Genomic DNA, 27,844 nt, shown 5'->3' on the forward strand with positions numbered 1-27,844 from the left:
TTCCTGCCACGCTGTGCCCGCGGGCCTGCGGCTCGCTCCCGCAGCCATGGCGGCGCTGGCCGGCCGACGCTGCCTTCCCCGGGTGTGGCTCCGCAGGTGCAGTCCGGGGGCTCCCCGGAGGCCCGCTGGGCAGCCCCGGGAAGCACCTTGCGCCCTAGCCCCAGTAAGCTCTCTCTTGTTCCCTGTTACAGGAGACCCGGGCAGGGCCACGGTCGGCACTACCGAGCCGCGCTTTGCACCGAGCTGAAGCGGCCCCTGGCCATTGAAGAAGTGGCCCCCCGCCCTGTCCAGCCTCACGAGGTAGGGTGCCTGGCCCCAGTCGTGGGGATCCCTCCACACCCGAGTCGTCTCCACCAGGCTTCCCGCCTGAATCACAGCCCCGGTTCCCAAGCTAGGGGGGCCCAAGTTGGTCCTGAGCTGCCAGGTCAGAGTCACTCCAAGTTCACAGAGTGGGGGCTCACAGGTGCTTAGGGAAGAGTGCCCCCCAAACACATGGCTAGGACGCTCTCCCGGAAGGCTCCGCGGGATGTTGCCTTAGAAACAAGAGAATTCCGATGTACACACGGCTTTGCATAACTGCCTGCAAATGGTTGATTTCACACCCACAAACGGATCCTTACTTTGCTTCGTTCCTCTTCAGTGTCAAGGTCAAGCTATCTGCCCCAAAGCAGCCTGAAATCCCCTGTGAACGCATGCCCCGTGCCCTGCGATGATGTGGGCTGGCACTAGCTTAGTTTCACGGAAATGAGTCAGTCACGTTGGCCTGGCCTGCTGACCGGTCTGGTGACACAGTGTCACCTGGTGTGCAGAACGAGAACCTTCCACTGCGTGGAGCACACAGCGAGGCTCATGCCCGGAGCCCCATCGGGTCACTCAAAAGGATTATTTGTATGAACACACGCGGGAAGTCTGCTTCTTAGGATTCACATGCTGGGAAAGCGTATGCCTTTGTCTCCCCTCTTCTCCTTGGTGTTTTTTTTGAGACACGATCTGTTCCTGTGTAGCTGAAGCCAGCCTTGAACTCTCTCTCTCTTCTTGTCTCAGCCTTCTGAACGCCCAGATGATAGATGTGTGAGACCTTGGGCTGAGTCATTCTAAATCCAGGTGGAGTGTGCTGTAGGTCTGAATAATGAATGTGACATTTATCCAGCATGCATTGCATTAGCTAGGGCTGGGCTCCTTGTGTCTCTTATTTGTCCAGATATTGCATTGTAAGGAATTAGCTCATGAGAGCTGCAATTAGGTTATTTTTATTCACCATTAAATCCTGTGGTTTAAAATGAGACTTGGCATGAGGCAGAGGCTTTAAAAAAAATCACAAAATGAATGAATTTTGTAGATTAAAAAAAAAGCATTCTTGACAAGATGGCTATTTCTGAAATAAATTGACAAACATTGTCAATTTCATGTCCCAGCCATCACGACACTTTCTTCTGGGACTCCAGTCCCTGCTGGGATGTCATCTAGCCCAGTGGTTTTCTGAAGTGCATCATGATCACATGAGATGGTTAAGCAGATTAATTTGGTTTTGCCCTGAGCGTCTGATTTGTGGGGCACAAGAATTGGAATTTCTAACAGGTCCCAGGTGATCTGATTCTGGTAGTCTTGGGCCATCTTCTGACACTCACTCACTGGCTTTGCAAGATGTAGAGAAACTACTGGTCTTCCTTCTGCTGCTCTAGTTGTACCTCATGATGCCTTTGTCCTGAGTATAGAAGCTGGAGATCTAGGCTTGCCTCCAGGATTCCAGATTCCCAAACCAGCTTGATTATGTTATCCTTCTGTTTAGAATCCCTTTCTAGCTTCCCATTGCTCCTAGTATAAAGGTGAAGATCCTCAATGTAGACCTACAAGTCTTTACATGATGTGGGCCCTTGACCTCTGCCCTGCCCCCCTTCTCTTTCTTCTCTGTGTTCTAGGCTCCCTGGTTTTTATTTTCTTTTGCCCACATGCACACACCATTGTTTTTTGTCTGTGTCAGTTTTTTCCTCCAGTCCTATTTTCTATTGTTAACTCTAAGCTGTTACTCAAATGTTACTTTCTTAGTTTTTCTTGACTTCCCCAATCATCACATAACCCCATTTATGTGCTTTTTTTAGCCCCTCCATTCCTATTATTAAAATGTAGTTTTAGTTATAATTTAATACATATGGTTTCATTATCGTTTGGATAATATCTGTCTTCCAACTCTATTTTTAGCTTCACCAAGAAATTGTGTCCATTTTGCCTCCTGATGGCATGCTGGATCTTTTTGGTGCCTGGTATTTAGTTGTCATTCATTCATTCATTGATTCAATCTTTTTGAATAATTGAGTGAGCTTTGTCTTCAGTGTACATCCTGTTCTGTTCTGCTGCTCTGTTTTCTTTACAGGCCAGAGTTGATGTCCATTTCTGTGGAGTCAACTTTGCTGATATTTTGGCCTGCCGTGGTCAGTATCAGGAAATGGCCCATCTTCCTTTCACACCTGGTGAGTAGGGGGAAATGAAGGACTGTTTCAGGAAAAGATCTTGCACGTTTTCAGAATTGCACACCACCCTTCCAGACAATGCTCTGGTGGGTTTTGTCTTGCCATCAGTGAGGTATCTGTGAGATATTTCAGCATCATTGTTAGTTAAGATCACTAGATTATGAGTCCTTGAAGAAAGTTATACAAAAATGTTCATACCTCAGGTGTTCACTAGAATTGTGTTCATCAGAATCATTTTTGATCTAACTCAGGATCTTGTGCTTGCTAGACAAATACCCTACCAACTCTCCCACTCAAGTAACACCCAGTGCTATCTCACTTGAGCCATACCCAGTGCTCTACCAGTTGACCCACACTATAGTCCTTTTTCTTTTAGATTGTCTTTTGGACAAGGTCTCAGGTTTTTGCCTACACCAGCCTCAGATTGCAATCTTCCTTGTTTCACCTTCTGAGTTGCTGGTATTTCTGATGTGTACTACCATACCTAGCTTGTTTTGTTGAGATAGGGGATGCTAATTTTTTCCAGGCTGGCCTTGAACCATAATCCTGAATCATTAACGGTCCCTAGTCATTCCTGTTCTTTCTTTAATATTGCCTCAGTTTTGTTTTTTCTTTGAAGGATCATAAAAATCTATTTGCTGGTAAGACTTTCAGCCTCATAGCATGTGCCCAAAAAAACCTAATGCCAGAGTATCCAAAAGAAAAAAAAAGAGTGTTTTCATTTTTTTTTTTTTTAGCAGTTCTCGGTCTGATTTTCATTTTATCCAATATGATTACTTTTAGATCCTGAATATATAGGCAAATAACTTGTTGAGGGTCTTTTTTTTAAGTGATGTAAGTAGAGCTTAGGATGTTCACAGTACATGCATATTTCATTTCATTTCATTCCATTTATTTACTTATTTTGCCAGTCCTGGGCCTTAAACTCAGGGCCAGTGCATGGTCCTTGAGCTTTTGTGCTCAAGGCTAGCACTCGACCACTTGGAGCCACAGCTCCATTTCTGGCTTTTTGGTGGTTAATTGGAGGTAAGGGTCTCATGGACTTTCTTGCCTAGCCTGGCTTTCAATTATGATCCCCAGATCTCAGCCTTCTGAATAGCAAGGCTATTCAGCTACTAGCATCCAGCTACATGTATATTTTATGTGAATATATTATTAGAGATATAATAATTGCCACATAGTTGCTATATTTTGGCCTTAGAATATTTTTTGTCTTTTTTTTTTTTGATCATACTGGGGTTTGAGCTCAAGGTATCAAGCTTGCTAGGGAGGCACAGGTAACCTACACTTGATCCATACCCTAGCACTATTTGCTTTTAGATTGTTGTTCACATAGGGTCTTACAGTTTTGCCTAGGGCTGACCAGACACTATGATCTTACCTCTACCTCCAGAGTATTTAATCCTGAGCCTGGATTCCAGGTGAAATTCCAATACCACCATGTTCTACTTTGGTTGTGTCTTAAGAGTGGAATGATTTCTTTCTGTTTGTATTTGCCACAATGTTGCACAGTGGAGAAGATGTCACACAATTGAGTTATTTCCCTGTCACCTCAAGTAGGAATTGAGTGAACATGAAATCTAGGAATTTCAGAGATAGAAGGAAGTTCAGAGAACATTAATTTACCCAGTTGAACTGAGAGCTAGCTGAATAAACACAGTTCATGTACTTGAGGCCTCATAGCTCAGCACAGGATACATAGAAACAGATAAATACAGTTTGAGGAGCATGACATTGGGGGCCCAAGGCCCTGGTGATCAGGGTCAGAGTACCTGTACATTTGTGCTTCGTTGTGCTTGTGTACCTTCTTGAAGTGATCATTTGGGTCAAGGTTAAGAATGGTACTTCCATAGCTTTTTCGGGTGTGAGCATGAAATCTTATGCTCACTCTTCTGTTTGAGGAGCAATACTTTATCCCTCAACTTAAACAAACTGGTGAGCTGGCCTATGGATTTGGGTTTACATATCTCCATGTACTGACTTTAAGATAACTTATCTTTAAATGATGTTCTAGGAATGGAGTTTTCTGGGACAGTACTGGAGACAGGAACAGATGTCAGCACAGTGAAAGAGGTAACCAATGTATGGGGACTATGAGAAATGTGTTAACCTCGTGTGTACCTTCAAAGTCTTGCTGCTCTGAGCTTTTCCAGCAGACAACAAAGGGAAATTGAGGTAGGAGGGTAAGAAACAGATTCTGAATTGGGGGAAGAAATCTCTTGGGCTTCTAGTTTCCTTAAACTCTTTATTATGAAGAAAAAGTAGCAACTCAGCCTTCAAGTGACTGAGAGGATCAAGGATTCTCAAGTTTGAGTCTTATATGAAAGAAGCTAGTACTGGAATTCTAATTCATGGCAACTTTTTCCTTCCTTTCCCTCTCTGTTGTCTAAAATATGCTCACATAGGTTTGGTAACCAGCTGTTTTATTTGATGAATGTTAACTCTGAATATGTATTAGGGTTAATCTGTGTCTTATGGAGTCAGAGGTATATTTTTTTCTTTCATTCTTTGATTATTTCAGGAGGAGGTGATAAAATGTAAGGGGGCATACATTTGAACATTCTTAATGCTACTTTCCCTTTAGGGAGATCGAGTTATTGGTGTGACTGGCTTAAATGCTATGGCTGAAGAATGCGTCACTGACCAGAAGGTATCCCTATGTCTCAACATTAAAATCTTTTTTCTCTTTTGTTTTCTTTAATTTCCACCCCTCCCTTGTTCCTCATCCCCTCTACTCTTCCCACTTTTCTTTTTTACAGTTATTTTGGTGGTATCTTGCTTCTCAATCAAGCAGTGTTGTTTTCTTTTTTTCAAATGCTAATCTCCTCTCTTCTTGGTGTAACTATCCAGGCATGGAGTTTCATTTGTGTGGAGTGTTTCAGTGCAAAGGGGCTTTTATATTATTATTATCATCATTATTATTTTTAGTGCTTGAGCAACTGGCTAGATGTCCAGTTGGAACTTAGGTTGTTTTGGTAGAAAAACTGGTTTGGAAAATTGAGCTGAACATAATGGACTTGTCCCCACACTTAAAGCTTCTGAAATACATAGCTTTGGGAATGTAGCCAGCCAAGATGGCTCTTTATGATTGAGCAGGATGTGAATGGTGCCCCCTGGTGGTATCCATTACATGGACTGCCCCACACCCCAGCTTTACTGAGGTAAAGAGTTCATCCGTGCTGGCCATAGTTTCCCATAATAATTTGGCTTCTTTTTGAAGCCAGATTCTAGTCTTAGAATTTTGAGGTTGGACAGATACTCAAGTCCTCTACCATGGCTTGCTTCGGCTTGAATTTCCGCTGGACTTGGTTGCAGGCATGTATTTTCTCATTTCCAATTAGTCATTCAATCAAACCATAATATTTACTGGGCAGCTGTTGTAACTAGGTATGTATGCTTAATATCTAACTCACTGTTATGTTTCCCATAGAGCCTATGGCAGGTTCCAGAAAAGGTCTCTCTACAAGAGGCTGCTGTCCTACCTGTATCTTATGGCACTGCAATTTTGGCTCTAGACCATCGGGCCCATACACAGCCTGGGTAAGGACTCTGTAGATGGTAGAGTGCTAGAAGGTACAAGTGTCCCAACAAGGCTTTCCCTTCTCTTTGCCTTCTCTTCATCTTTGCTTTCACCTTTCCCTTCTCTTTCTCATCAGCTCATGTTCATTTTGGTTGAGGAAAGGCAAAAGGGATGCAGTCACTGAGACTGGGGTGTGGAGATTATAGGGGCATCCTTTTGATTGGGATTAGGACACTGGGAATTTGGTCAAAATGACTTTGGAAAAATGGTTCTCTCAAACCTAACCACATTAAGGATTGTTCCATAGGAAAATCTTAAAAGCTTAGGGAGTTGATTTATTCTTATTTATTTTTGATGAGATCTTTGTATGTACCTCATGTTGGTTTGAAATTCACTATGTAGCCCAGACTGACGTTGAACTCATGATTTTCCTGTCTCAGCCTCCAGAATGAAGGATTACAAGAGTGTACCACCATGCCTAGCTCAGAGCTGTCTTATTTAAACTCCTTCATATTAGTTTCATGGAGGCCTGTGGTATTTGTTTCTGTGAGATGTGGTCGGGTGTGCCAAGTAGGGCATTTCCAACTCAATAATGGCGAAGCTTCCCCTTTTACCTGGGAAAATGCCTCTTGATCTTTTCAGAAAACTAACTCTCAGAATTGCTCCCAACTATTGGGATTAATTGAACAGTAATCATTCTGTGACTACTGCCTTCTAAAGGCAGGCAGTATTTATGAAAACCATTTTAGGACAAATTTTCTGAAGTGTAAATTGGATGGTTGTGCAAAGACCATTGCCGGGAAGGAGAGACTGCCTGGAGAGATCAAGGGATCTTTGTCCCAGGACATCTTCAAAACTGGACCAAATTAGCACTGACCCAGAAGCTACATAAATCTTCCATCTCTAAAGGCTGTGGTAGATGTTTATGAAGGGTTTGAATGAAATGATCTGTAACATTCTTGCTCTACCTGGTCTAGTTTTAACATGTTCCTGAAGTCATGTTATTGGATGGAGTTTGAAGGTTTCCACAGTAACATTTATCCTTCTCTGGCACAGAGAAACTGTGTTAGTGACGGCAGCAGCTGGAGCCACAGGACTCGCAGTGATTGATGTGGCAACAAATGTGCTTCAGGCCAAGGTATTTGCATGTTAGAGTCTCTATTAGAAAAACACCTCTAGTTTTCAGACATGGAATCTATCTATTCATTTATTAAAAATTGTGTGCTGGATTGGGTGCCGGTGGGTCACGTCTGTAATCTTAGCTACTCAGGAGGCTGAGATCTGAGAATTGTGGTTTGAAGCCAGCCCAGGTATTAAAGTCCATGAGATTCTCATTTCTCATCTCCAATTAACCACCAAAAAGCTAGAGGGGGAACCGTGGCTCAAATGGTAGAGCACTAGATTTGTGCAAAAAAAATGCTCAGGGACAATGCCCAGGCCCTGAGTTCAAACCTTGGGACCAACACACACACACACACGCACACACACACACACACACACACACACACACACACACACACACACACACACACACAGATGAGGGCCTTCCCATGTGTTTGTTTATCCAGTAGGAGGAGACCTAACAAGATATCACTTACCACTTCAGTTACTAGAATCTGGAAAGGGCTGCCTCACTTTGGGCCTTTTAAATGTTAGCCTCCCTCTGCAACTCAGAGTTAAACTCAGATGTGACTGTTTTAGAGATATATTCTCTGTCCTTGGGCTAGGCCAGTCTCTTCTCCCACTATTTATATATGATGTCACAACACCCTGTATTTCCTTTCTTAGTGCATACCTCACTGTGTGGTGCCTCTTTTAATTGTGTCATTAACATTTAATTTCAATTGTGTCATTAATATCTCCCTCCAACTGGACTGTAGTCACTATGAAGGCAGGAAGAAGTCTGTGTCGTTCATCACTGTAGGCCTGGCACCTAGCATGGTACCTGGAATATGGTGGGCACTCAAGAACCGTTTTTTGAATGAAAGAACTAATGAATGAATGTACGAACAGATGAATAAATCAAGTCTGAGGCTGTAGGTGTCAGAGAGAAGGGAGACATTTACCATGTCTCCTGAGGGACTGGTAGTTGAATAGATGGCAGTGATGGCGACAGAAGGGCATTTTCGTGGTGAGAAGACATCATGCATCCAGGGAATTGCAAATGGCATCTCTTGTACACAGACTTGTTTCAGGGGATGATGAGTGGTGTATTAGTGATGTTAGAAGAGATAAGATCATGAGAGTCCGTCACGTAGCTGTGAAATTGGAATGCTTATTGCAGACTCATGGGGGCTCTTAAGAATTTTAAAAAAGTACATGACATGATCATCTTTTTTTTTTTTTCTTGTCAGTTGTGGAGTTTGAACTCAGGGCCTGGGTGCTGTCCCTGGGCTTTTTTTTTTTTTTTTTGCTCAAAGCTGGGATTCTACCACATGGAGCCACAGTGCTACTTTCAGTTTTCTGGTGGTTAATTGGAAATAAAAGTCTCATGGACTTTCCTGCCATGGCCAGCTTTGAACCATGATCCTCAGATCTCAGTTTCTGGAGAAGTTAGGATTACAAGTGTGAGCCACCAGTGCCTGACTGGCATGCTTATCCTTGCTTTTTTGAGGCAAGGTCCTACCATGTAGTCTATGCTGGTTTTGAACTCTGGATCCTCCTGCTTCAGCCTCCTAAGTGCTAAGATCACAAATGCATACCACACTGCCTGGCATCATTGTTACACTAAAAGGAAATTACTCTGGTAGCTTGTGGAGATGAAGGATAGGGGCAAAGGCAAAGAGAGAGGGAGAGAGTAGAGAAGAGAGAGAGAAAGAAAGAGAGGGATGAGAAGAAGGAGGAGACGAGTTAAGAGGAAGGAGAAGGAAAAAGAGGAAAAGGAAGAAGAAAAAAGGAGAGAGATAGGGAGAGAGAGAAAGAGAGAGAGAGAGAGAGAGAGAGAGAGAGAGAGAGAGAGAGAGAGAGAGAGAGAGAATAATGGTGGCTTTTGTTGTGCAAGCCAGATGTTAGATTGCCTGAATCAAGGAAGTCAAAGTCCGACTGAAGTGGAAAAAAATAGAAAATTTAGTGACCATAGAACATCTGGCTGGTCAGAGAAACAAAGACTCTAAAGGTAGCCTGACAAAGGTGTTCATTCCAGCTGTACTTCTAGTTTAATAACTTTCCTCATTTGTAAAATGCTGCTTTCTTTATAGAGTTGTTGGGCAGTGTTGAGATTACATGTGCAGTGTGCCTGTTACAGGGTGTGGCATGTCAGTAAGAATCTCTTAAAGAGCGAATCCTGTTATTATTAGACAGCGAGTGGGAGGGAGCAAACTAGGTTAACTTCTGGAATTGCCACTTATTGAGACTGAGCACACAGGAGGAAATGGAGAGTTTAGTTTTGGGGCTGGTGCGATCAGTCAAGTGCAGGGTTTCTGTAAAGCAAGCGACTCAGGTTGAGATGGCAAGTCCATGTATGCACAGGGTTGAAGACTCTTGAATTGTCTTGGAATTTTCTGTGGGGAGTTATTGTTCCTTTTTCATTTCTGACTCCTTTTGGGAAGGGCATGAAAGTTCCACAGGGAATCTTCGGCGCTAGGAAGCTTCTCGTGGAACATTAACACATTTCATGTGAGGTGAAATGGATTTTAGCTCCTCTTGGAGGGGAGGGATCAGAATGTCCCTTGTCTAGATCCACTGACTAACATTTCTAGAAAGGTAAATGGTACCATTTCTTTCAAGAAGTTCTCTCAGAAGTGAAATGGAAAAGTCATTTCAATTTGGGTATTAAAATTGACCCAAATGAATGAAATGTATTATTCTATATGCACGCATCGAGAACATTTCTTTCCCAGGAAAAATGGTTTTAAACAGAAGTAAATGTGATATCTTGTCACCTACTCAGAATAGGTCATTTTGATCACACCTTCTATCCTCAGTTTTTCAAGCTGCTTCCGAAGTAATTATCTTACACTGGACCTTCCCATAACCCCTGGGAGAGGGGAAATGTAAGTGTTTATTTCCCTGTTTCACAGATCAAGACAGTGAGGCACCAAGAGAATTATGACTCGCCGAAGGTCTCACTGAGACTTAGTGAGAACTTGGGATGCAGTCAGGTGCCCGACCCTCATCTAGTGTCTTTCCACTGTGGTCCTGTGTGTGTGAATAGCCGTCAGTGAGCTGGGCTATTTTGAGGGGCATTGAAGAGGAGCTTTCAGTTTCAAACAATTGCCAGTGAGTTTGGAATCCTTTAAGGATAATGATGTTCTTGAAGTGAGTGGGGTTCTGAGCATCACTTGGGACAAAATGTTTGGGTGATAGGGTTGCTCACTAATGAGGCGCCTTTGAATGATGCTGAAGGGTATGCATCTTTTGTGCAGATTTCCAAACCCTCTATCTCTCCGTGAGTGGCCGACAGCCAGCTCTGCCATCTGTATGGGACCTTAGGCACTGTTTTCTTCTAGGATGTTGGAGATAAAAAGGATAGGCTTTGGAGTAAGGCAGTGTTGGCTTTGAATTAATTGTTTTTCCTGCTACCTGGATGACCTTGGGTTGATAAGTATCTGAATTTATGCCTCTGCCTCTCTCTGTGGTTTGGAAATAATCAACCCTTCCTGAAAATGTCCTTCTGAAGTTTAAATTGAAGAAATGCTTACATGTATAGAACACTAATTTATTTTATTCTTTGTTTCCCAAATGATGTAAGTAGAGTGATTTATTTATTTATTTATGCCTGTACTGGGCCTAGAACTTGAGTCCTGGGTGCTCTCCTTCAGCTTTTTCAAAGGTGGTACTCTACCCCTTGTTGAGCCACTGCTCCATATCTGGCTTTCTGGTGGTTAATTTGAGGTAAGAGTCTCACAGACTTTCCTACTTGGCTGCTTGGAACCATGATCTTCAGATCTCAGCCTCCTAGGTACCTAGGATTATAGGCATGAGTCACTAGTGCCTGGCTCATTTAATTTTTAAAATAAGTGTATTTTACCAACCAGACCTGGAAGTGTTATCAGGAAGTACAAGGCAAATACATGAACTCTAGAGATGGATTAACTGGGTTTGAATCTTAGCTCTGTTTCCTGTTGACTCTGTGAACTTCCTTGGACACCTTACTTAGCTTATTTTATATTAATTTCTTTATCTATAACAGAGGAGCAATAATAGAACATATTCTATTGATCTATTATGACTAAATGAGCCATTAATGTATGTAAAATAATGACATATTATGTTAATTATTACTAAGTAATTTGTCTATGATAACATAGCTGGGTAAGTGGCAGAGGTAGGATTTGAACCATGATCTCTCTGACCTCAAGCTCTTTCTACTGTGTCAGGTTTTATGGTCTGGGAAGCTTTCCCTGACTTTCTGGATGGAGATTGGATAGCTCTTGTTCGAACTTGGGTCCTTCCCCCATCATACTGCTATATGTTGCTTTTTTTTGACTTCTAGGTTGCTAGCCAGCTTGTATGTTAAGTAGTTGATTCATGGTGGTACTTAGTAAATGGTGGGTTTTATTATCAGTTGAAGAAAATTTTTAGAGTATCTCTTGAATGATCTTAGCTATTGGTTTCATTGATGTTGGCTGGAGTCTAGGGAGACTGGGTGCATCCTCTTAGAATAATGTTTGGAACCATTGGAAATCTTGTGTTTTTTATGCAGGTAATAGCTGCAGCTGGAAGTGATGAGAAATGCAAGCTGGCTATGAAGAGGGGTGCACAATACAGCGTGAACTACAGTCAGGGAAGTCTGAAGGATGCGGTGAAGAATCTGGTGGGCAGTGGTGGGGTGAATGTGGCCATCGACATGGTGGGAGGAGATGTCTTTCTGGAAGCTCTCCGCAGGTGCGTGCAGTTGTCTGTGCAGAGTGGGCTGGAGCTGAGGCTTGCTGAACTTTTCTGTACTTCTTCTGTCTTCCTTCTGGCTTGCTTCTCTCTTTCCTCTTGTCTTTGCTGTTCACTTCTCCTGTAGACATCAACAGGAATAGCTGAGTAGGAGGATGACAAGGAATAGAAGCAGAGAAAATCAGGAAATGCTTAAATATAGCAAAAACAAAATACCCAACTGGAAAATATCCAAAAAATGACTGCAGACTTTCCAGTTGGCAGTGTTAAATGCTTAAGAAATTATGCATGTGTTTAATTCAGCTATGCTAACCCCTACTATTTTATGTACATGGGGCAGTCTTTAGGAGATCATTGTTCAGATGTTAGAATTTCTAGGGTGGCAATCATTCCTCCCCCAGTTCATGGTGCATCAAAGTATAAGCTCTCCTGATCTTGCTGGTTTCTCTCTCTTCTCAATCTCTCCCTACCTGCCCCGCCCCTCTGGGCTGTTGTGGGGCTTGATCTCATGGCCTGGGCACTGTCCCTGAGCCTCTTTGTGCTCAAGACTAGAAATCTACCACTTGAGCCACAGCACCACTTGCAGTTTTTGAGTGGTTAATTGGAGATAAGAACCTCATAAGGACTTTTCTGTCCATGCTGGCTTCGAACCAAGATTCTCATATCTCAGCCTCCTGTGTAGCTAGGATTACAGGCGTGAGCCACTGGAGTCCAGCTCTTACTGGTTTCTGCAGCCAGCAGTGTGTTTCCAGGATTTGTTGTATTAAAAAACAACACTGCTGAAAATTTAGTGGGGTTATTATACAATACCAGTTCTTATTTTGTTTCCAACCAGGGATTCTGGAATATTCTGAGAGCATTAGTTTTCCTTTTCTTCCTTCTCTCTCTCTCTCTCTCTCTCTCTCTCTCTCTCTCTCTCTCTCTCTATTTCTCCATGTCTTTATCCTTCATCCCTTTCTGCCCTCATTCTCTTCCCTCTTCCTCTCTCTCTCTTGTTTTATTTCTGAGACAGGGTCTCGCTATATTACCCTAACTGTGCAAGTCACTATGTAGCATAGGTTGACCTTGAACTTGGTGATCTTTCTACTTCAGCTTTCTGAATGTTGAGGTGGTGTTTACCAAACATGTCTTGCCTATTTTCATTTTTTGTATCATCTTGACAAGTGTCATTTTGTAGTTTGTTTCAGTTTAAAGGAGAAAACCAGAAGGGGAGAGAGAGAGAGAGAGAGAGAAAGAGAGAGAGAGAGAGAGAGAGAGAGAGAGAGAGAGAGAGAGAGAGAGAGAGTATGCAGCCTACCCACAGAAGGAATCCAGTTGGAATCAAAGCCTCTGAGCTGAGAGACAGGCTGTATTCGTGTCTGATCAGCACTGTAAAATACCTGGTACCATGTTTAAAGAAGAAGCAAAAGAAGGAATATGTAGACCAAGTAGACTTACCCTTCTTGTTTCCCTTTTTGATTTCTGGATAATGTTTTGAAACAGCTTCTCAGTTCCCTTCTGAAGAAGGAAAGCAGATAAAGCAAAAACCAAACATTTTTTTTTAGCAAAAATGTACACAAAGGTTTTATAATTTACTGTGTAGCATGTACTTTGGTGTTTGTCAGTAATGGGCTTAGAAAACTTGTGAATTTTTGTAGATTATTTAAAATGTTCTCCAGAAGCACCATGACATGAAAGAGTCTTAAACTTCGTATAGAGCAATGATCCTTAATTCTAGTGTTTGTTTTATTTCTATAGCTCAAGTTCAAAATCTTCAAACTGGACTATTTTTTTTCTCTCATAGTAGCCCTAAGGTTTGAATTCAGGGCCTCATTCATTGTAGATAAGTACTCTTATCATTTGAGTAATACCTTCATCCCTTTATGCTTTAGTTTTTTTGTAGGGTAGGATCTTGTGCTTTTACCAGGAAATGGAACTAAGGTCTTCCTACCTCCACTTCTTAAGTAGATGGGATTACTTCAGTTTCTCTACATCCTCATCAACTTTTCTCCTCCTCTTCCTCCCACCTTTTTTAAATCCATCTATAGCCATCTTAATAGATGTAAATGTTCATTGCTCTTCCTTCTCTTCCTTTTCCATATGTATATATATACGTATATACACATAGTAACCATTTTAATGGAAGTAAATGTCCGTTGGTCTTTATCATTTCTTTTCCTTCTCTTTAGCCTGGCATGGGAGGGTAGGATTGTGGTGTTGGGATTTGCTGGAGGAAACATTGCATCTGTTCCCTCCAACCTGCTGCTCCTGAAGAACATCTGTGCCATGGGTCTCTACTGGGGTCGCTACAAGCAACAGAACTTTACTGTCTTTTCCAAGAGCCTGTCCTCTGCACTTCAGTACTGCCAGCAAGGGCTCATCAAGCCACATGTTGGAGCCACATTTAAGCTGGAGGAGGTGAGACACGCTGAAGAAATATGCTACAAATACATCCAGAAAACAATCTGTCAAACTATTGGCAAGTTTATCTTTGGCTACCATAAATCCACACTTCGTGGACTAAAAAGAGGCAATGCCATGCAGAGAAGTGAGGCTTTACAGGCTTCAGAGTGACAGGATTCCTAGCCATCTTCTGGGGCAAATGTCTGGCGAGTTAGGGGCAGTGTGAAACTTAATTTTAAGGGCTCTTTTGGTGTCACTGATGTCTCAAACAGAGGTAAGTTACAGTACTTTAAAAGTAATTTACACATGTTGATATGAACCTTGAAATCCACAACATACTCCAAGCCTAAGATGGAAGCACTTGACTTGACCTTTGATTTTGAAATACAGCTACTTCAGAGTGCAACCAGATGATCTAAGCTGGGGTTCTGTGCACAGAATGTAGATCATACCTGGTAATATAAAACTATAATTCATCGATAAGCCACTGTTGTTATCTTTGCTGATTATTCACTCCCTTACTCCTTTCCCCACAGGCTCATTAATGTGGCTTAAACTTCTGACAAAGTTGAATTGTGTGCATGCATATGCAATGTAGTTACAAATTTGAATCTGTTAGGCAGTCACCGTCAAGCCTTTTTATTTTGGCTTAATTTGTTTTATTTCTTTTTTATTAATTATTTTTTAATTTAATTTTTTTTGTCTTTTCTTTTTTGGTACTGGGGATCGAACCCAGGACATTGCACTTGCTAGGCAAGCGCTTTGCCACTGTGCTACATCCCAGTCCATTAATTTAAATTTTATTGCAAAGGTGATGCACAGAGGGGTTACAGTTACATAAATCAGGTAATGAGTACATTTCCTTTTGCAATGTCACCCCTCCCTCATTTTCTCCCACTTTCCCTCCTCCTGACCCCTCCCTCCAAGTTGTAAAGTACATTTCCGACATAGTGTCTAGTGAGTATCACTGTCGAATTGGTTCACCCATTGTCCCACTGTTTCTGTGTTTCCCCTTTCCTTTCCCAAATCAGCTACACTTATATGCAAGACAAAGGGTACAGAAGTAAAAGAAAAAACCATGCCAACAAGGAGTAAAACTGTTTGGGTAGCTCTGGTCAGCCCTAAAGGGAGGCCATATTTTATTCAACTGTGAATTAGTGGAGCTGCAGCTGTCACCACCAGACTTCCCTGCTTACCAATCCCTCCATCGTCAAGGTTTGTCCTGAGATGAGGCACATTAATTTCAATTACAGTTTCCATCCTTTATCTTTTTGGGGTGTGAGTCAAAAGGACAGCTATGTGCTTGGTATGTCCTGATTGATCACTAGAAAACCGTGGGCTCCATTGCCAGCTTTGCCCCTCTATTCCCCTTTTTTGAGGAATTGTAGACCATCAGTTTCCACAGCTGTAAAATGAAGGAGCAGGACATTATCAGTGGCGTTGGAAGTCATGGAGTGGATGTGGGGTGGGCCAGTGTACATCTGAATTACTTGGGTTCTGGAACCTAATCTCAGCTGAGGCAAGAGAAACTTTACATCTTCACTTTTCAGTGTATTTTCTTTGAAGTAAAGGTTTTGTGGCATAAATGCTTGCAAACCAGTAGTTTAGGTTTTCTGAGTCCTCTTTCCATCTGTTGGTTTCATCATCGTGTCATTTGTTGGTAGAGGCAAAGGATGTCCAGGCAGTACAGGAGTAGAAGCCAAGTATTGATTTGGCCACAATACTCTCACCATTGATGTATTTTGGTGCTGTTCAGCCATGAAAAAAAAAAAGCCAGAGATAGATGATCATTTAACTGTCCACATCAAAGTTCTTCCTCTCTCTTTTCTTTTTCTTTTCATTCTTTCCTTTTTGGTGCGATTGGGCACCAAATTTGTGAAAATCTTTATTACCTAACTAGATTCCATCAAGTTCCACTGAGAATGTTCAGGGGCATCTCACAGAGAAGATAGCAAATCTTTTGGTTAAGAAACTGACTGGAAGGAATGACTCCATGGTTGTGAACAATCTTTTGAAACTTATCTGTACGGAAGGCAGTTCAAAAAACACCAAGTGTGATATAGTTCTTGTCCTTTATAGAAAGAGAAGGAAACATGGTGGGACTACTTGACTTCATTGAAAAAAGAATAGAAAGAGAGAAAAGCCTTCCTAGGACACCAAATAGATCCTAGTGAGGGATTAATGAATGTTCTAAAGAAATTTATGAAGATGGACATGATGATATGAAGCAAACCATTAATAAAGCCAGGGCGAAATGATCAAGAGAGAAGCAAGCCAGCAGAGACAGAATTTTGTATCTCTTCAGCCCTTTTGGGAACTGTGATATAGAAATACTGATGTTTCCAGTAAGGAAATGTTAGCACATGCAAATTTGACAGATAACTATTGACACAGTATTCTAAGTTAAAGGCAGTGCATTTTCAATTTCTTATTCAAGAGTTAGTTTTTATTTAATATGTTTATTAAATGTGGAGCACATGGGCAGCAAAGATGGCGCTGGGAGGGGGTTGAGTGGGCAGAGCCTAATTTACTGGAGAGCACATGGCCAGCCAAGATGGCTCTGGGAGGGGTTGAGTGGGCAGACCCCAATTGATCTTCTGATCAGTGCCTAACCAGCCCGTGAGGGCTCAGGTGAATGATAGGGTGTGACCTTGACAGTGATTGGTTCCTCTTCCTCCCTTACCATACCACCCACCCTTGTTGTCCTTAAAAGGGGCTGCTCTCTGTTAATAAAGGAGTTTTTCTACCTGCTGGATTTGGCTCCCCGCTGTGTCTGATTGTCTCCTGGGCTGAGGGAGGCTAGGGAACGGGCGCCGCACTTACCTTTCCTCGGACCCCGTCCGTCTTTCGTGGGACGGACGAAGACCCAACAATTAAACACTCCCTCCAAAGATGCTTTTATTAGTATAGTGCCTGGTCATTTTGTTCAAGAAGTTATGTAGCCATCTCATTGAAACGGAAAAAGCAAGTTTTAGCTAATGAAAATGCTACCTTATATGTATCTTTATTATACTAGGAAGCAAAAAGCAAAAATATTTCTTATCTATGAGTTACTGATAGCAGCATCAACTAATATAAGAATAAGTTAAGAATAAAATTTGAAAGTTTGCGTTACAAATGATTAAGACTAGTGTATTTTCCTGAGCAGAACTTATGTGGTTTGTTCTTTGAAAATGAAGGTAGTAGCACTGGTGGCTCACTCCTGTAATCCTAGCTACTTGAGAGGTTGAAATAGGGAAGATACACGTGAAAAAGTTTGTGAAACTCCTTAACCAAATGCTGGATGTATTGGCATGAGCTGCTCATCTCTGCTTTGCTGGAAGTGTAAGTAGGTAGATTGTAGTCTAGACATACATCAGAGCAGGAAGGAGATCCTATCTCAAAAATAACCAGTGTCAAAATGAGCTGTAGGTGAGGCTCAATGGAACAGTGCCTACATAGAAAACCCAAGGTCCTAAGTTTAAACCCTACTACTACAAAGAAAGAGATTGTTTAATGGATGTATACTTAATTTCACTGAGCTTTAAGGTCTTGGTAATATTTTTCCATGTAAATTAGTCATTATACAGATTACTTATCAGGACTAGTTTGAGCTTGGGAAACATGCACTGAATGTAGAAAATATGTATGGTATCAGAAAGACTGGTGATCCTGGAAGTAGTGGTTCACACCTATAATTCTAGCTACTCAGGTTCAAAGCTATCCCAGGAAGGAAAGTCTATGAGATTCTGATCACCAGTTAACCACAAAAAAGACAAAAGTAGAGGTGAAGTTCAAGTGGTAGAGCATTACCTTGAGCAAAAAAGCCCAAGGACAGCACTCAGGGCCTAGGACTGACACATATACAAAAAATAAAAGTAAAATGGAAAAAAGAAAGACCAGTGCATCCTAGTTTGTATTTTCTCCTAAATGTGTCTTACAGAGTTAACCTTGATAGTTCATATTTATGTGATTGTAAACATGCAATCAGGGGCATGTAGTATCTATATCTCAATATCTTCAGTTTTAGCAATCATTCATGTATCTGTTGAATGAATGACTGAACATGGAGTCCATGAGTTCAGACCACCAGAGTTCAGACATTGGCTACATTCAATTATAGGTCTTCATTCCTTAACTGTAATGGAGCAATACTTTACCTCACCTCTTAGAATAGTTACCTTGATTAAATGAGATGTGAAATGTAGAACATTGTGAATTTAGTAACTATTGTATGAATCATATGCCATTCCTATAAGATATAGAATTGAGCCTTTTCTATTTCTTTAAATGATAATACTTTTTGCATTGTCATATCAGAGGGCAGATTAGAGTGATAGGTTTTGAATTTTAACTAGAATTTATTGTTATTTGTAGTTATAACTGTGCTGTGCTGGGCAAGTCATAAATTGCCCTGATTTCTGTTTCAGAAGAGGGTATTTGTTTAGATGTGCAGAGTGTTTTCTGTATGAATTTACCCATGCACTTCTTCATCTGATGGTACTTAAACAGCTTGTGTATTATTTAAAGGTCAGCTGAGATTGCCACATGAACAGATTTAATAGCAATTGTTTGCTTGAGTTTTACTCTGTGTAAAGGTGGAATATATATATATATATATATATATATATATATATATATATATATATATATATATTTGTTGTTGTTGTTGGTTGTGGGGCATGAACTATGGGCCTGGGTGCTGTCCCTCAGGTCTTCAGCTCAAGGCTAGCGCTCTACCACTTGAGCCACAGCACCACTTCTGGTTTTCTGATGGTTTATTGGAGATAAGAGTCTCACAGACTTTCCTGCCCAGGCTGGCTTTGAACCATGATCCTCAGATCTCAGCCTCGTGAGTAACTAGGATTACAGCTGTAAGCCACTGACACCCAGCCTAGGTGGAATATTTTTAACACTGAAACTATTTTTTCAATTGCAGTGGTCTGTTAAGTTGTAGCCGTTTTGCCTGTATCTGCTGTTACTCACATGTATCTCATATCTGCTGATCCACATCCTGACCCAGTCCTGGCCACCTGGCTGCTTGTTTAAGCTGTATTCCTACACCATTGTCCTTAGGCTATGTTTCCTTATGTCACTGATTTCTTCTGCTTTCCTGGGGGAAGGATGATCATCATTATCTCCTCCTCCCCCTCTTCTTCTTTCTCCTCTTTCTTTTTAAGTTCCAGGGCTTGAATTTAGGGCTTCATGCACTTATGCTCTTGCTCAACTTGCTCACTCACAGCTAGTGCTCTACCACTTGAGCCACACTTCCAGCCTAGCTTTTTGCTGGTTAATGAAGATGGAGTCTCATAGACTTTTCTGCCTTGGCTTTCTTCTATTCTCCAGATCTCAGCCTTCTGAGTAGCTACGATTACAGGTGTGAGCCACTGGCACTTGGCTGTCCCCATTCCCTTCTTTTTGTGCCAGTACTGGGGTTGAATTCAGGGCCTGTGCACTGTTCCTTAGTGTTTTCACTCAAGGTTGGCATGCTTGCATAAGGCTTCTGGAGTTTATCCAGGTGGTTGAATGTATTAGTAGTCCATTTCTTTTTGGGGAGGTGGGGTCTGGTCGTGGGGCCTGAACTCTGGGCCTGGGCGCTGTCCCTCAGCTCTTCAGCTCAAGGCTAGTGCTCTACCACTTGAGCCACAGAGCCACTTCCGGCTTTTTTCTTATGTGGTGCTGAGGAATTGAACCCAGGGCCTCATGCATGCAAGGCAAGCGCTCTACCACTGAGCCACCTTCCCAGCCCCTCCATTTCTTTTTAATACTGAGTACTATTTCATTGTATGGAAGTACCACGGTGAGTTTATTCAGTCACTGGTTAGTAGATATTTGCTTGAATTCAGTTTTTGGAGATTATGAATAAACCTTTTGTGAACATTTGTATACATATTTTGTGTAGACACATGGTTTTGACTGTTGTAGGACTCCAATTAATAGGTAATATGCTAAGTATATGTATAAACATTTGACAGATATTTAATTTGCTTTATTTTCCCCCAGTCTTTATCATTAGCTAAGAATGATAGAGGCCCAAGCTTGATTATAATTGTTTCTAAATGATGAATATAAAAGAAATGGATGGAGAAACCTAAAAATAATGATGCTCTTAGAATTGATGCTCATTAAAAAGGGAAAAACTTGACCATATCAGTAATTCTTTTTCTTTGCCTTAGTTGCTCAGAAACATCTCTATTCAAGGATCTGCATCCCATGATTTTGAAGACAAGGCCATTATTACTGTCCTTCTATCAAAGCCCCAGAGCACCCAGGTTTTCTCTTTTTGGATGGTATTCTGATCTAGAAACTGGTGCAGACAGCCCAACATCAAGCTGTCTATTTTAGTCTTTTGGAATTTTGCTTCTACTGATTTGTTTAATCTTTTAACAAGCTGCTAAAGTATTTTTCAGAGTGCTTATGCCATTCTGCAACATTACCAACTATGTCTGAAAGGTCTAGTTGCTCTGTATCTGTCAGAATTCAGTTTTGTCAGTTGTTTAATTTTAGCCACTGTAATAGGTGTAGTGATATCTGCTGGTGAGCTTAATTCTAGGTGAACAATAGTATAAGTATGTATTCATATTCTTGTTTGTTATCAGTATTCTCATTTTTTCCTGGTGAAATGCATTGATTGACTCAAAAGAAGATTCAGAGCTACCTGTATTGGAGTAAGATATGATGACATAATTCAGCTACAACAGTGTATCATTAATCAAAAGTTTTTTTTAACCTTTTATAAATAATCTCAGATAGATTCATTCATTATTTCATGAATTTATTCTATTCATCAAACCCTCACTGAACACATCCTGTATGACAGTCAATAAAAAACCGGAAGATTTAGTCCTGACCTTAAGGAGTTTAATTTTCAGTTGGAAAGATCTCAGGATAGTGCTGTAACAGAGGAACAGCCAATTTCTAATGGGAAGCATGAATCAGCATGATATATTCAGGGACTATAAGTACTCTGATTATTCCAATTTGATGAGCTAATTAAAAATTCCAATAGCAGAACTTTTACATCCTAAAACAAAAGCAGTATACTTACTCTGCCTCAAATTTCAGGTTGTATATCTCTAGAGACAAATTTAATTATGGCTTCTTCCACCTCAGGGCAGAGAACCGGGGTGCTGGGAACAGCTTGTATATCTAGACATAAGTATGATGCAGACTCCCTCTCTGAAATGCAGCCTGATCTTCGAAGACTGACTTTAAGCTGTGCATTTCACTTTTTAGTCTCTGACTCTGTATTTGCAGTCCTTAACACCACCAGCTGTCTGCTTTTCAGCTCAGACAGAAACCACCAGGTAGGAAGGGACAGACTTGAATTATTTTTAGAAGCAGGTACAATCACAACGTAAGCGGCAACTGGACGTAGAGAGGTGCCAAAATGTTTGTAAAGTAGAGAATGAGATAACAGATGTTCACAAGCAGGAGATCCTTGTGGAGCAAAACCTATGCATTCCCCCACAGTATTATCTTTTAAGGAAGGCAGGTAAACATGGTACATTTTAGTGAGGATTTACTCATAGAATAGTAAGACTTAAGTGTTAGCCCTTGAAGGCATGGCTTTCTTTTTATTTTAACATTTGCTAGTAGGAGATCCTTCATATCACTAGGATGCCTAGGGAAGCAGTGTCATTGTTGTGAATAATTCTCATTTTTCCAAGTGTTTTCTATTGCTGGGCTATGACAAATCTCTGGGAATAAGCGACTTTCAACCGACAGGGAGAGTGATGCAGCTGTGAGTCACCTGGAGATAATCAACAGGGGAATGAGTGTTTCCAGCATCTGTCACATCTGTCCAAGACCTTTTATCACCTCCTTGGAGTGAGCCTCAGGTTTGCTTAGGTTGGTAAGGCACAAAGTCCTGCAGGGCAGAGATTTTTGAAAACAAGTATTTTATGCTGCACGGAGGTGGCCACAATTGATTTATTCCTTTTCTAGTTTTCACTTATTTACCTTTTTGGAAGCTTTTGTGGAGGATCTCAAATGGAGAGAGTTATAACCACAACTCTCTTTTTCAAAGCTCATCTTTATTGTTGCACCTTGCAAGGCTTCTCTTTTGCTTTTATGTCTATGTGTTTACACGTCTGTATTTTCCTGTGCTCTTTAACCTCCTCCCCCACAGCCTCTCCTCACCCACCTCCAGAGCAGTTTTTGTGACATGTTTACTACATAGCTGTGGACTTACATTTCCTCGTAAAACACAGAGCTTATTTTGTATGCTAATTTGTTTCTGAGTTCCATAATTGGTGGTGTGCTCTTAAGTTTTGTCTATTTCTTAAGTTTCCTGTAGCTAGTTCACTGTTGCATCCTGTTACATGGAGTATATGGTATGCATCTCCTATAGCTTCCAAATATGCTCCTTAGTGACAAACTTTGATTCCATTCCACCATAATCAGTTAGGTAACAAGCAGCTTCATGTGGGTGACTTTAGGGACTTATGCAAATGTTTTCCCAGGAGTGAGGTGGTTGGGTCATAGGATATGTCCAAACATATTTCATCTGGCTGCCAGCTACTCTCCAGAATGACTTGACCAATGAATGCCCCTACTAGCAGTATATGAACATTCTCATTCATTTGTTACCCTGTTGACATGTAACAATGTCCAACTTGCTGACTTTTGCCCAAATGATAAATTATAAAGTAGCATAGTATTTTAATTTGAAGTTCCCTGGTCTCTAATAAGTTGAGGCATCTCTTTATGTATTTGCCAGCTAGCTGAGGATGTAGCTCAGTGACAGAACACTTACCTATATGTACAATGCTGTTCAAGTTTCCAGTGCTTTGAATGGCAATTTAGTTTCTGTGTACAATTTTCTATATTGGGAAGTTCATTGCAAGTTTTTAACTTCGAGGTGCCTGAAAATTACCTGAGGATCTGGTTAGGATTCGGTAAAGGTAGATGGGGCTCAGGATTGTGCATTTAATAAGCACAGGTGTTTCAGAAACCTTTGTCTTTGAACCCATGCTTTGGGTAGCTACGTTTTAGATGCTAATTTGAGACTTTGCAAAAAAAAAAAAAAGACTCCTTCCAAATTTGCTCTTCTTGTCTAGGTAATCAAAGACTTGATTAAGTAATCAAGGATTTGTTTCACAAGACCTTCATTCCTCATGGGTTGCAATGATTCTCTTCTCTATTAACTTTGTAGATTTTACTATTGTCATTTTTGCTGTGTTACCAAGATTGGCCTTGTACTCCTGGGCTCAAGCCATGATCTTACCTTCTAAGTTCCAAGTAGCTGGAGCTATAGACATGGACTGCTATGTCCGGGACCTTTATAGTGTATATACTTTTATAGATATATTAAAGATTTAATATATCTGAAATCACATTTGAACTGGGCTATATAAGGTAATAGTACTTATTTTCCCCAGAACCAAATAATATATTGTTTCTCCATTGATTTGTGGTGCTCAACTCATCTTATTTTAAGTTCTAGGATATCTATGACTCTGCTCTCTGCTTTCTATTCTATTTCTTTGGTTCACATACATACTTCTAGACCAGCAGCATAGTGCCTTTTGTGTGCAATCTTGAGGTATGTTCAATACATAGAAGGGTAAATCTTAGACCTTTGTTTTTCCTTTTCAATTTTGACTTATATATTTATATATCTTTATCCTTTAAGATAAATCTTAGAATGAATTTGTTTAGTTTCTTAACAACTCTGGCTAAACTCGCCAATGGAACTATTTTGATTTTATGTATTAGTTTGAGGAAGATCTATGTTTTTGCAGTATTAAATTGTCTCAATCTGTGCATGGGATATATGTGCATTTATCCCACTCTTTCATGTCTTTTAATAGACTTTCATGGTTTTCTCCATAAGGTTATGTGGCTTAAATTAAAAAAATTATCTTTAAGTAGTTGTACAGAGAAGTTACCATTCAGCAAAACAGTGTTATGAATATAGTGTATCTTTGGCAGTATTAGGAGTTTGAATTCAAGGTTTTGTGTTTGCCAGATGGATCCTATACTGCTAAGCCATACCCCCTGCCCTGTTTTCCATTGTTTATTTTTAGGACAGGGCCTCACTGCTCACCCTGCTATGCAGAGATTGATGCACCTGAGCCTTAATCAAGCCATCTTTTAGACTTCCCATTGTGGCTGGGATCACAGCCACAAGTCAGCACATCTTGCTTCTGTTCTGTGGAGAATGAGTATTGTGGACATTTATACTGGGGCTGGCCTAACACCTTATGAGTCTCCTGTGTAGTTTGGGATAGCAGGTGCATGATACTGCACCAAGCTATTGGTTGAGAAGGGATCTCACAAACCTTTCTGCCCAGGCTGAACTTGAACTTCAGTCCTCCAATTCTCAGTCTCCCAGATAGCTAGGATTATAGGCATGAGCCACTAGTACTTAGCTTGTGTCTTTTTCTTTTTTATTGTTATTATAAAGATGATGAGGTTGTGTCTTAGTCTTTATGTTTATTGTAAGTACTTTACTGTCTTGGTTATCTTTGAGAAATGGTATTTTATTTCTTTTCTTCCTTTTATTGTTGTGCTGGTCCTGGGGGTTGAAGTCAGAGCCTCATGATCTTGCTTGGCTTTTTCACTCACTCTGCTTGAGCCACATTTCCAATTCTTGCTGGTTAATTGGAGATGGAGTCTCTTGTATTTGTCTGCCTGGGCTGGCTTTGAACCTCAGTCCTTAGATTGGATCCTAGCCTTCTGAGTGGCTAAGATTGTAAGTGTGAGCCACTGGCATCTGGCTAAAACAGTATTTTATTTCTGATATATTTCCTACTTGATTATTTCGCATGTAGAGAGATGGCAGTAATTTTTGTAAGATGATTTTGTATTCCAGTCTGATGACCTGTTTTTGTGTGCTGCTTTGATTAGTGTTTCTCTGTAAATTATATTATCTGAGGGCAATGAAACATATCTATTTCATTTCTGATTGCTTTTTAAATTTCATATGTTGATTATTCTGTTTAAAAGTGGACTATTTGCTGAGCAGTTTTAGGTATACAAAAAATCAACCAGAAGTATAGAAAAATTCTCATATGTTCTTTCATTGCCCTAAGTTTCCACTATTAGTAACACCTTGCACTGGTGTTGTGCATTTGTTAGCTAATGGATCAATGCCAAGACATTAAGAGTATTAGAATGGATAGTCCACTTTCAGCTTCACTCTGTGTGTTGAATTCTGTGGGTTTTGCTCAATGCATACCCACTCTTATGTATCATTCAGAAGAGCTTCATTGCACTAAGAAAAACCATGGGCTCCATATATTCTTCCTTACCCTGACTCTCTATCTTTGATGACCACTGATCTTTCTAATGTCTGTAGTTTTACCTTTTCTGGACTGTTACATAGTTGGAATCATGTATGTAGGCTTTTCAGACTAACTTCTTTAATTTAGTAACACATGCATTTAAGACTCTTTTATTTTTTGCTATGGCTTGATAGTGCATCTCTATCGAATACTATTTGATTGCATGGATGAATTCATTTGTTTATTCAGTTACCTATTGAAGGACACTTTAATTCCTCTCAAGTTTTGTGAATTGTGAATAATCCTGATGCAAACATTCACATGCACCTTTTGGTGTGTCCCTAAGTTTTTAATTCCTATGAGTAAATATCTAGAGATACTATTGCTGGGCTGTATGGTAGTGGTATGTTTAGTTAAGAAATTGCCAAACTCTCTTCCAGAGTGGCTGTAACATCTTGTATGTCCACTAGCAATGAATGAGAGTCCCTGTTGTATTCCACAGCAACATTTGATATTAGTGTTTTGGATCTTAGTCATTAAGAATTCTCTGTATATATTAGATACAAAGCCCTTATTAGATATCTGTTTTCCAAAGATTTTTTCTATGAGGATTTTGCTTTTCATTCTTTTTTTTGGTGATATTGAGATTTGAACTCAGGGCATTGGGCTTGGTATGTAGGTGTTCTATCATTTGAGTCACACTCCCAAACTCTCTCTTGTCTTTGTAACTTTTTGTTTTGTTTTGTTTGGTGCCAGTCCTGGGGCTTGAACTCAGGGCCTGGGTGCCATCCCTGAGTTTCTTTTCCTAGTGCTCTACCAGTTGAGCTACAGCACCACTTCTGGCTTTTTCTGAATAGTTGGAGTTAAGAGTCTTCATGAACTTTTCTGTCTTGGCTAGCTTTGAATTGCGATCCTCAGATCTCAGCATCCCGAGTAGCTAAGATTACAGGCATGAGCGATGAGCACTCAGCTCTTTGTTACTTTTTGAATAACCTCTCATGTGTATACCTAGATCATGATCCACCTATTTATGTTTCACATGCAGCTAGGATGACAGGAGTGTGACACTGCTCCAGCTGTTGAGATGGGGGTCTCAAGTTTATGCTTGAGTTAGTTTGGAACCACTATTCTCCTGATACCAGCTTCCTGTGTAGTAGGTCAACAGGCATGTACCACTGCATCTTGCTATTGGTTCAGATGGTAGGATGTCTCAAGTTTCATCCCTAGGCTGGCCTCAAATTGCAATCCTCCTGTTCTCCACCTCCTACATAGTTAGGTTTATAGAAGTTGTCCACCAGTACCTGGACTCTTTTCATTCTTTTAATAATGTTTTCTGTAGAGGAGAAGTTTTTTTTTAATTTAATGAGGTCAGCTTATCAATTTTTTCCCTTGTGGATTGTGTTTTTGATGCTGTATCTAAAACCCCATTTGCCAAACCCAAAATGACCTAGTTTTCTTTTCTATGTTTTCTTCTGGAAGCTTTATGGCTTTGCATTGTGCATTTAGGTATGTGATCTATTTTCAGGTATTTTTTGAGGGGGTAAAAGCTTTTTGCATGTGGTAGCTAGCATTTCCAGCAGTATTTGTTGAGAAGACAATCCTTTCTCCATTAAGTTTCTTTCACATCTCTGTTAAAGATCACTTGACTATATTTGTGCAGGTCTATTTTTGGACTCTCTATTGTGTTCCATTGATCTATTTTTCTATTTTTCACCAATATCACACTGCTATGATTACTGCAGCTGCTTTTTTAATTTGTTTTATAACCTTGCATTTATGAAAAAGGATTTGTGATAGATTGTAATTTCAGTTACATGGGAAATAAGACAATTTTAATAAAAAGATAAAAATCACATAAAATGATTGGTTCTTCTGCCAGAGGCTCCATTCTTCCAAAGCGGGAGCAGTCCTAAAATGGAACAGCTACGGCAGAATTATCACAAGGATGACTGGGCTGGCATCTGGACTTTTTAACTGGTGACCTTTAACTGACAACATTGAAAGTCATAGGCTTAGATAGAGAAATACCAAGGATACGTTATCCTTAAGTATTATTTTTCTTTACATTTGTGGTAATTGGTTTTTCAGTTGTATTGCTAGTGTGTATAGTTTATTGGAATTATATCTTAATGTTTAAGATATTTAAGATATATTTTGGTTTGATTGTCATCACCACCCAAAAGGTAATATAGTTCAGATATTTGATTTTATTTTATATCACTTGTGGTACTGGGGGTTAGATACAGGGCCTTACCCTCGTGGGCACTCTACCACTTGACCTACATTAAGAAATAGAAATATGTATATATGCAAATCTGACCCTATTTTGTTTTGCATTTTTTTAGGTCAATGATGCTTTCCTTCATGTGATACAGCGCAAATCCACTGGCAAGGTGCTTCTGTCTCTTAAATAATCCTCACCTCAGCAACAAACTCAA

General features: G+C 40.5%; 1 protein-coding gene across 2 annotated transcripts; it reads left to right on the forward strand.

The window, feature by feature from the left end:
* On the forward strand, positions 1-27,844 carry LOC122103843 (quinone oxidoreductase-like protein 2). Of its 2 annotated transcripts, XM_042674511.1 has the most exons (10): positions 1-96; positions 192-300; positions 2,372-2,468; positions 4,483-4,541; positions 5,053-5,118; positions 5,899-6,008; positions 7,045-7,126; positions 11,633-11,814; positions 13,983-14,211; positions 27,752-27,844. In XM_042674511.1, exons 1-10 carry the CDS (start codon positions 47-49, stop codon positions 27,818-27,820), a joined length of 1,053 nt encoding a protein of 350 aa, XP_042530445.1. In that variant the 5' UTR covers positions 1-46; the 3' UTR covers positions 27,821-27,844. The 2 variants fall into 2 exon arrangements, with proteins under 2 accessions (XP_042530445.1, XP_042530446.1); XM_042674512.1 differs by lacking the exon at positions 13,983-14,211.

The sequence above is a fragment of the Dipodomys spectabilis genome, unplaced genomic scaffold (assembly GCF_019054845.1).
Source record: "Dipodomys spectabilis isolate Male_0828 unplaced genomic scaffold, ASM1905484v1 ptg000019l, whole genome shotgun sequence".
Taxonomy (NCBI): Eukaryota; Metazoa; Chordata; class Mammalia; order Rodentia; family Heteromyidae; genus Dipodomys; species Dipodomys spectabilis.